The 9019-nt window shown below is 52.6% G+C and overlaps 1 protein-coding gene across 1 annotated transcript; it reads left to right on the forward strand.

Annotated features, from left to right (window-relative positions):
* The first annotated feature begins 1846 nt into the window (after window positions 1-1846).
* LOC139113001 (uncharacterized) lies at window positions 1847-8521 on the forward strand. The gene is made up of 6 exons (XM_070673907.1): window positions 1847-2615; window positions 2779-3078; window positions 3349-3589; window positions 3670-4973; window positions 6315-7710; window positions 8194-8521. The coding sequence occupies exons 1-6, from the start codon at window positions 1847-1849 to the stop codon at window positions 8519-8521; spliced, it is 4338 nt and encodes a 1445-aa protein (XP_070530008.1).
* Window positions 8522-9019: the final 498 nt, after the last annotated feature.

Raw genomic sequence — 9019 nt, forward strand, 5'->3', positions numbered from 1 at the left:
GAGCAGGAGGCCATCGGCCTACCTGTTCACGCCATGGCGGCCGAAATTCTGCAGACGGCAAAGAAGATCGAAGAGGTTGCGATTAAATCCAACAATCTTAAAGGCGGTTTTGTCCGCATTCTTAGAGAAGCCGCTCTGAAAATAGAGGTCAACACGGACGCTATGTCCAAGAAGATATCTCCGCAAGAAAGTGGGATTACCCAAGAAGTGGAGCAGCTAAGAGAAGAAGTCAACCGGCTACGAGAAGAGTTAAAACAGGCCCGCAACACTGCAACGCAACCTCCTCCTCTTCTGGCTTCCAAAGAACTGCCAGAAGACATCGCAATGGAGATGGACGCGGAAGTTGAGTCAAACAATAATCCTCAGCCCGTCGTGTTGCCTCCCCGAGAAGAGTGGCCTCCAATTATAAGACCGGCCATCCAGGGGAAGAGGAAGGTTATTGCTGACGACGAGGAAAGGACAGAAAAAAGCATCGTTCTCCCACCCCGCCGTAAATCAACCAGCAAAGACGTAGAGAGCTTAATAGATGGCAAATTGGCGACTTTCGCCAAAGTTTTTCAAGCTCAGATAAGGGACACAATGTCCACCTTAATGGAGCAGTTCATTCCCCGAACCTCCGTCAATGGGGCCCAGAAAAACGCCCCCGTGGCACCGGCCCTAAAGGGCGATACCATGGGACGCCCGGTTCCCAAAGAGAGAAGCAAGGGGAACAAGTCCGAAAAGGCAAGCAAAGCCGAGGGCCAGAGGCTGGAAGCCTCTACCTCTTCTACTCAGCCGTCCGCAACAAAGCGGACAACCGAGACTAAGAGGCCGACGAAAGATGGTCCTCCTTCCACCAAGAGCAATGCTCCCGGAAGATCTGCCCCGCGCCACACTGAGACAGAGACATGGTCTCAAGTCGTGAGACGCGGAACGAAAGAGAAGACCAAACAGTCGCCGAAACCCGCGGCTCCTTCGACTTCTGCAAATAGACAAGATAAGCAGAAGACAAAGAGTGGTGGAAAGCCTACAGCCAGTGTTACCACAACTGGTCATCCTGTGGCCCAATCCAAAGGGTCAGGTAAAAGTAAGAGAAGAAGACGAAGAGTTCCTAGGACATCGGCTGTTGTCCTTTCGGCCCCAGGAGGAGAGTATAATAAGCTGATGGCCGAAGTACGCTCGAAGATCAAGTTGGCGGATTTTGGGATCCAGGAAAAGGTCACTATGCGGACAACAGCCACAGGAGCCCTCCTTATTCAGATCCCAGGATCTGAAAATGAATGCAAGGCCGACGCGCTGGCTAGCGAAATGAAGAAAGTTTTGGCGTACAAGGAAGACGTCAAGATCTCCCGACCTACCATCACGGCGGACGTTCGCATCTGGCCTCTCGAGCCCTCCATCTCAACGAAGGAAGTAATCGAGGCCGTCTCGGACAAGGGGACTTGTCAGCCCAGAGAGATCCACGCTGGCGACAAGAGGCAGTTAGCCAACGGCATGAATAGCCTCTGGCTGAGACTCCCGCTTGCTGCTGCCAAAAAAGCAGCCACGGGAAACACACTCGGCGTTGGGTGGACAAAGGTGAAAATAGCTCTACTTGAGCCTCGTCCACTCAGATGTTACAAGTGTCTGGAGCGAGGCCACACTAAAGAAACCTGCCCGAATTTAATCGACAGGTCGGGCAGATGTTATAGATGTGCCGAATCAGGGCACACAGCAAGAGTGTACATCCGCGCCCCGATGTCCAATATGCATGGACATAGGGAGAAAGGCGGATCATGTCTTGGGTAGCAAAGCGTGCACTACCCAAAGAAAAAAGGGGAATCCGGTAAGCAGGGCCGATAAGTCTGCTTCTACTGGACAGGCAGCAATGGAAGTTGACGTCAATACTTTGGAGTGGTCTCGAGCCCTACGCATCCCAGACAACCACCCGTCCTGGATAGAAGATACCACGAAAACTGTGGCATTGACATGGAGATGGTGGCGAGGCGCACCTCCATGCGCACCGATCAGACGTGGCCGTCGTTACGCGGCGGTACACTGGGGTCCTGTAGCGGTAGTCGGCACGTATTTACCACCATCGGGCACCATAGACGACTACGAGGGATGGCTAGAAGAAATTGGAGTGTGCATCGACGAACTTCAACCGCTCCCCGTTGTGCTTGCCGGGGATTTTAATGCCTGGTCCACAACATGGGGCTCCCAGCGGACCAACGGAAGAGGCAGAGTCCTAGAAGAGTGGGCAGCAACAAAGAACTTGGTGCTGTTAAACCAAGGGAATGTATCCACATGTGTGCGACCGCAGGGAGAGTCTATTATAGACCTAACGTGGGCCACCCCTGCGGCCGCCAACATGGTTCGTAATTGGAAAGTGGCTGAAAACCTTGAGCACCTGTCAGACCACAGGTACATCTTGTTGGAGCTTGGAGTCCAGGCCGCACCTTCAACATTGAAGAAATACCTCTCTTCTGAAAGAAGATGGGCACTCAAGAAGATAAGAGAAGACGTATTCGAAGCCTCCCTAGAAGTATCGTATTGGAGCAGAGAGAGCCAACCTCAAGTTTCTGGATCGAGCATCTCAGGCGAAGTTGATTGGTTGGAGGAGGCGGTTACAAACGCCTGCGAGGCCTCAATGCCGAGTTCGACGGGCGCCGTTCCCTTATTGGTGGAACGAAGATATAGCGGAATTGCGTCGAGAAGCCACCAGACGGCGTAGAATTATTACGCGCTGCCGAGACAACTCGGAAAGAAGGGCTACTGCGCTAGAAGAATATAAAGCGGCCAGAAGAGCTTTGCGTGTAGCAATCAAAGAGTCCAAGGCCAAATCCTGGGAAGAACTTGTCTCCAATCTTGACGAAGACCCGTGGGGCTTGGCATATAAGGTGGTCACAAAAAAGCTAAGGCCGCCAGCTCCGTCCGTTACGGAGACATTGAGTCCGGTTTTTATTAAAGAGGTAGTGGACACGTTGTTTCCCGAGCCTACAATCTCTGAAGCCGGAACAAATAATGTACTTCCTGCTCAAGTTTTTAGTACGGAGGACTCAGAATTTTCTGAGATAGAGGAGGAGGAATTTGCTGTAGCCGCAAAAAGGAGTTTTGGAGGTAACACTGCGCCCGGCCGGACGGGCTGCATAAAAAGTATGGGCTCTTGCCCTTCCAAAATCGGGAGAGCCTTAGAACTCTGCTGAGCAGATGTCTTCGGGAGGGCGTTTTCCAGCTCAATGGAAGAGCGCTAAACTCGTTCTCCTGAAAAGAAGGGGAAGGAAGAAGGTCTGCCGTCTTCTTTTCGGCCAATATGTTTGCTGGATGAGGTCGGAAAGCTTCTGGAAAGGATAATGGTAAACCGCCTCGTCCAGCATTTAAATAGCGTAGGCCCAAACTTGAGCAAGGCTCAATATGGTTTTCGTGAGGGACACTCAACTATAGACGCAATCTTGCACTTGAGGTCCCTTACAGAAGAGACAACGTCCCAGGGGGGAGTAGCTTTGGCCGTGTTAATAGACATCTCAAATGCGTTCAACTCTCTCCCCTGGGAAGCTATTAAGGCGTCATTGCAACGCCATAGAGTGCCAATGTACTTGCAGGTGGCGATAAACGATTATTTTAAAAATAGGTACATTACCTATTTCAACAGAGATAAGCGGTTATGCAAGAAACCGCTGCATTGCGGGGTACCCCAGGGGTCCGTTTTAGGGCCTCTACTTTGGAATCTGGGGTACAACGCGGTACTTTGTACGGCACTACCCCCCTGTTGCCACACCATCTGCTACGCAGACGATACCTTGGTGTTGGCCGGGGAAATAATTATCAAGCGCTCTCGAGAGCCGAAATTGCCGCACAAATTGTCTTTGCGGCAATCCAGAGAATGGGGCTTAAAGCCGCCCCTGATAAGACTGAGGCCTTATGGTTTCCTAGCAAGGCCCAGGGCCCACCACCGCCGGACTGCGTTATACGCATCGATGCTGCCCGCATCGCTCCTAAGCCCACAGTCAAGTACTTGGGACTATACTTGGACGGGCAATGGACTTTTCGGGAGCATTTTGCGAGAATTGCTGAGAGAGTAGCAACTTGTGCCACCGCCCTCAGAGGTATTTTACCTAATTTAGGAGGGCCGAACGGGTCGGCCAGAAGATTATATGCCAACACAGTACGCGCCGTAGCAATGTACGGTGCGCCTGTATGGGCGGAAGATTTAACAACTGCCAGGGGAAGCCGTACTCTTTTAGAAAGAGCCTTCCACCCTGTGGCAGTTAGAACAATACGTGCATATCGCACAGTTTCGCGTGCAGCAGCAGGGGCCTTGGCGGGTATTCCACCGCCTGACCTCATCGCAGCAGAATACTCCCGCATCTTCAAAGCATCGCGGGCCTTTGAACGACGAAGCGGCGCACGTCCTAGCGCAAATGTTAAAGAGCGCATAAGACGCTACTGCCGAAGCAAGACGGCGAAGAAATGGCGAGCGCGATTACGCGCTATAATAGAATCGGAAGGTGGACGTGTACTAATGGCCCTTGAACCGGCACTCGAAGAATGGATCCACCGTGACAAGAGGATGGGACTCTCTTTCCATGCGACGCAACTCTTAACCGGACACGGTTGTTTTGCATCATATCTGCGTCGTATTGGAAAGGAGACTTTAGAGAAGTGTCATCACTGCGGCGCAGCAAGAGATGACGCCCAGCACACGCTGGCGCAATGCCCTGCGTGGAGAGATGAGCGTAATACGCTCATAGGAAAAATAGGCAGAGACCTATCTCTTCCGAAAGTAGTTTCGGAAATCTTGGACAGCGAGGATAAATGGCAAACGTTCCTTGCCTTCAGCAGTCGCATAATGCGACAAAAAGAAGACGCGGAAAGGACAAGAAGAGGACAACCGACGACTAGAACACCGGCTGTACCCCTTGCCTTCCCTGCAACAAGAGGAGCGGCCCGCAGGCCGCCTACAAACACGGGCAGTCAGCCCGCAACAGGCGCTTGTCGTGCGCGCCGGGTTGGAGGTAGGGGACGGGCGCAAGCCTCCCCCCTCCTTCCTGGCCCAAACGGCAGCGCCTCCCAACCAGTGCGTCGGGTTGCGTTTAAACTCCGGTGCCCCGGGTGATTATAAGGCGGGGGACGAGTCTGCCCCCGCCGAGTTATTAACTTAGCGAGGAGGCGTCTCTTTCCCTCGCCTTTCAAGTAGGGCAAACTGGGAAACATTAAGAGGCTGGGGAGCCTCTCCCAGTCTTGCCCATCCGAGAATGTTTTGTCGCAAGAAGAAGCGACTATTTAGAGAAGCCGGCCCGCCACACAAATGCGGGCCCTGCCGTCCTGCGTTCAATGGGCGGCAGCGCGGGGGACCCACCCAAGTCATCGGGTGGGTCGGTGCCGGGGAGGTTGAGAAGTATACGCACGTGATTCCTCAACCTCCCCATCAGTCAACGGCACCATATGCGGGCAAAAGTGGGGGTTTAGTCGGTAGTGGGCAGCCTCGCGGCATAAGACCTGAGCCCGACATACCCCTCTCCCTTCCCCAGGGGAGAGGGTATGTGTAAGAGTGCATTCCCCACTATAAAAAAAAAAAAAAAAAAAAAAAAAAGGTTAGGTTAGGTTCCCTCCCCTCTCGTTGTGCGCCACCTTGTCGTGGTGAGAGGGCTTAAGGGATCGAATCAACGATCCGCTGGGGCAGTACCTGGGACTTAGTCCCGGGAGGCCCGCGGGGAGGTTCGATCCTACTAAGGCGCACAGTACCTCCCTGGCATTGCACTTCGAGTACAGCATGTACTCGAGCCGTGGGAGGTACAAACCTTCAGGGGCCGCGGTGAACAGTCCTTCTCAGGGCTGGGATCCGCGGTACGGGACTTGGCGTTCCCGGAGGTGTTCCCTGAGCCCGGCGACCACTTCGCCGAGAGGGTGGGTATTATTCCCCCCAAGGTGGTAAGGGATGGCGACCCGGAATTCAAACGCCCGGCCCGCCGGGGTCGTTAGGGGATGGTCTAAGACCTCCCTCCGGCAAGGTGTGGAATGGGGGTTATGGGGGAGGGTTTTGGGGGGTTTAAGGGGTTTTTTGTTTTGTTCTATTATGTTTATTTTGTTTTTTGTATTTTTTGTTTTTCTCTTATTCCTTCCTTTCCTTCCTTCCTTCCTTCCTGTTCCTGTGCTCTTCGGAGCTGTGTGGGCGGGCGTGGGGCCGCTCGGACATATTCCGAGGCGGGGCCCACGCGCCGCGTGTTTAAGGAGTCGGCCAGGCCGGGGTCGTCAGGGATGGCACCCAACCGGCCTAGGGGTAAACCCTACACAATCATCTATAAAAAACTATGATGATGAGTTTAGTTAACGAAATGACGGGTGTACCGCCTCAGGGGGATCGGATCCCCAGGGGCCGGCGGGGGAGGTGCCGTCCCGTCTCCCTTCGTCGTCATCGTACGACGGGCTACCCACTGTCTGCACCGCAGAAGCAGTGGCAGAAGATATGCCTGCGAAGAAAGAAGAGAAGAAGGAATACCAGCCTCCGAAGATCATCTCGGATGTACTGGTGAAGTCCGGATCACGCCGTCCCGGACCAAAGAGCAGGAAGACTGAGAACTTTTGCGCCATAAGATCGTGCGCTGGTTCTCCGCCTCCACCTGAGACATCGACACTAGGGGTAGGAGAGTCGAATTCCAGACCAGGCTCTCCACTGTCCAGAACAGAATCACCGTGCGACACTGTCGTTTTGGATAGCTTGGAAGAATCGGCAAGCAGTGACATGTCAATTAGAACGACAGCGTCAGGAAGCGCGAAGAGATATAGGAGACCTCAGACTCCTATCTGTAAAATGAGACGTTGTGAGACGGATGCAACAGAACCGTCCGATGCTGAGGAGTTTAATACTCCTCTTAGGAAAAAGAGAGGGCGGCCGATAGTCACGGGCGACGGAGTTGAAGTCCGGGCTATAAAGGCTAAGAAACTGGAACTTCAAAGGCTAGAAGAAGAAATTCGGACGGCCCAGGAGATTTTAAATAGTGCGTACGATCCGGCCGACTTCAGATCAAAAAAGAGAACGGTCATGGCTCAACGTTTGGAGGAAGAGATGTCGCATCTGCCTCCAAGGGACATTGTGGCGCAGGTGTTACAAGCTGCCCAACAGGCTGATACTGTGGCCGCCAAATCGACAAATCTAAATGGAAGATTTGTTCGAATTTTGCGAGAAGCAGCCTTGAAGATCCAAGTGGGCACAGATGCCTTGATAGGTAAACAGCCCACGAATCTCCACGACACAGAAAAGGAGATAAACACAGAGAATCAAGAGATTCAAAGACTCAAGGATGAAATTTCAGTGCTCCGGGAAGAACTTAAGACACTGAAAAATCAAAAAGAAGCGGGACAAATATCTTCATCAATACAGCAAGAAAATATGGAGATAGAACCATCAGTATGCGAGGAACTCCTTCCTCTTTCCTCTTTCCCTCCACTCCCACAACGTGAGAAGTTACCACCGGCAATTAGACCGGCTTTGAGGGGGGTGAGACGTGTTTTAGAGGATGTAGATGAAAGTATATTAGTCAAGAAACCGACTACTTCTACTGCGGATTCAGCAAAGGATTTAGAGGCCAAATGGGAAAAGAAGTTCTCATCCTTTGCTGAGGAAATGAAAAGTGAAATGAGGCGAATGGTATCTGCCTTTACGCAGCATGCCGCCTCCGCCGACACTGCCACCGGGGCCCAGAAAAACGCCCCCAGCGCTAACGCCACAAAGGCGCTGCAAAGGGACGTCCGGTTCCCGGCGATAGTGTCGGAAAAGACGAAGGAAAAAGAGAGAGACCAAAACTACTCTCTCTCCTTCCTCTGTTGGTAAAGCTCTGGTCAAAAAACAGGAGCATCTACGTCGGCCTCAAAGACTGGGGGCAAACCTACAACCATTCACCGGCCTGAAGAGCAGAAATGGTCGCAAGTGGTTGGGAGAAAGGCAGCGAGGAAGCAGGCACGGCAAACGACAAATAGTTCGGCTGCCCCGGCCTTAAACATTAAAAAGGCTGGAGGGAAAAATCAGCGGGATAATAATGCTGCACAGAAGCAGCAACCCTCCCGCAAAATAGTTCAGTCAGCGGGCGCGGATAATACCCCAAAACAGGGTAAAAAGAAATCCCGCAGGAGAATACCTAGGACGGCGGCAATTGTCCTCAACTGTCCCCCTGACAGAATATCTGCTGTCATGGGGAGGTGAACAATTAAACTGTCAGACGTTGGTATTACTGACAGCGTTAAAACGCGGAATACTATCTCCGGGGCCTTACTAATTGAGGTCTCCGGAGAAAATAAAGAAGCTAAAGCGGATGCTCTGGCTTCTAAAATGAAGGAGGTCCTCAAAAATCAGGAGGACGTAAGTTTGAGTCGGCCCATGAAGACGGCCGAAATTCGAGTCCGGGACTTAGAGCCGTCTATCACGGCTAGTGAAGTTGCCACGACTGTGGCGATCAAGGGAGGTTGCGACCTACGGTCTGTCACACCCGGAGATATCCGTAGATTCCCGGGTGGCCAGGGAAGTCTGTGGCTCAGACTTCCCTTGGCAGCGCGAAGAGGTAACTGAAGGGGGAGCCTTAACATTGGGTGGACTCGTGTTAGAGTCTCACTCTTAGAGGCTCGCCCCTTCGATGTTATAAATGCCTCGAGAAGGGGCATGTAGCGGATAAGTGCCCTAGTCCCGCAGATAGAACTAACAGATGTTACCGATGCGGGACTTCAGGGCACATTGCAAAAATTGTTCGGCTCCCCCAAGTGCCCTGTTTGCACAGATCTGGGAGAAAGCCGAACATGTTATGGGTAGTGCTAAATGCACTACCCAAAATAAAAAGGTAGAAAGGTAGCCGGAAGAGAAATCTCAACCCCGGCAGTTAAATCTTCTGCCCTTGTCAGGGCGGAAAGTATGGAGGTGGAACCATTGGAGGGAATGGGGGCTTAAGAATTACAATGCCCCTGTCCCTCCTTCAGGCAAATTTGTGTCACGCCCGCGGGGCGCAAGATCTCTTTCTTCACACCTCGCGGAGCGACACATCAAGTTGGAGGCCGCCGAGCCCTATAGAATCCC

The sequence above is a fragment of the Cardiocondyla obscurior genome, unplaced genomic scaffold, assembly GCF_019399895.1.
Source record: "Cardiocondyla obscurior isolate alpha-2009 unplaced genomic scaffold, Cobs3.1 scaffold88_0_59476, whole genome shotgun sequence".
Lineage (NCBI taxonomy): Eukaryota > Metazoa > Arthropoda > Insecta > Hymenoptera > Formicidae > Cardiocondyla > Cardiocondyla obscurior.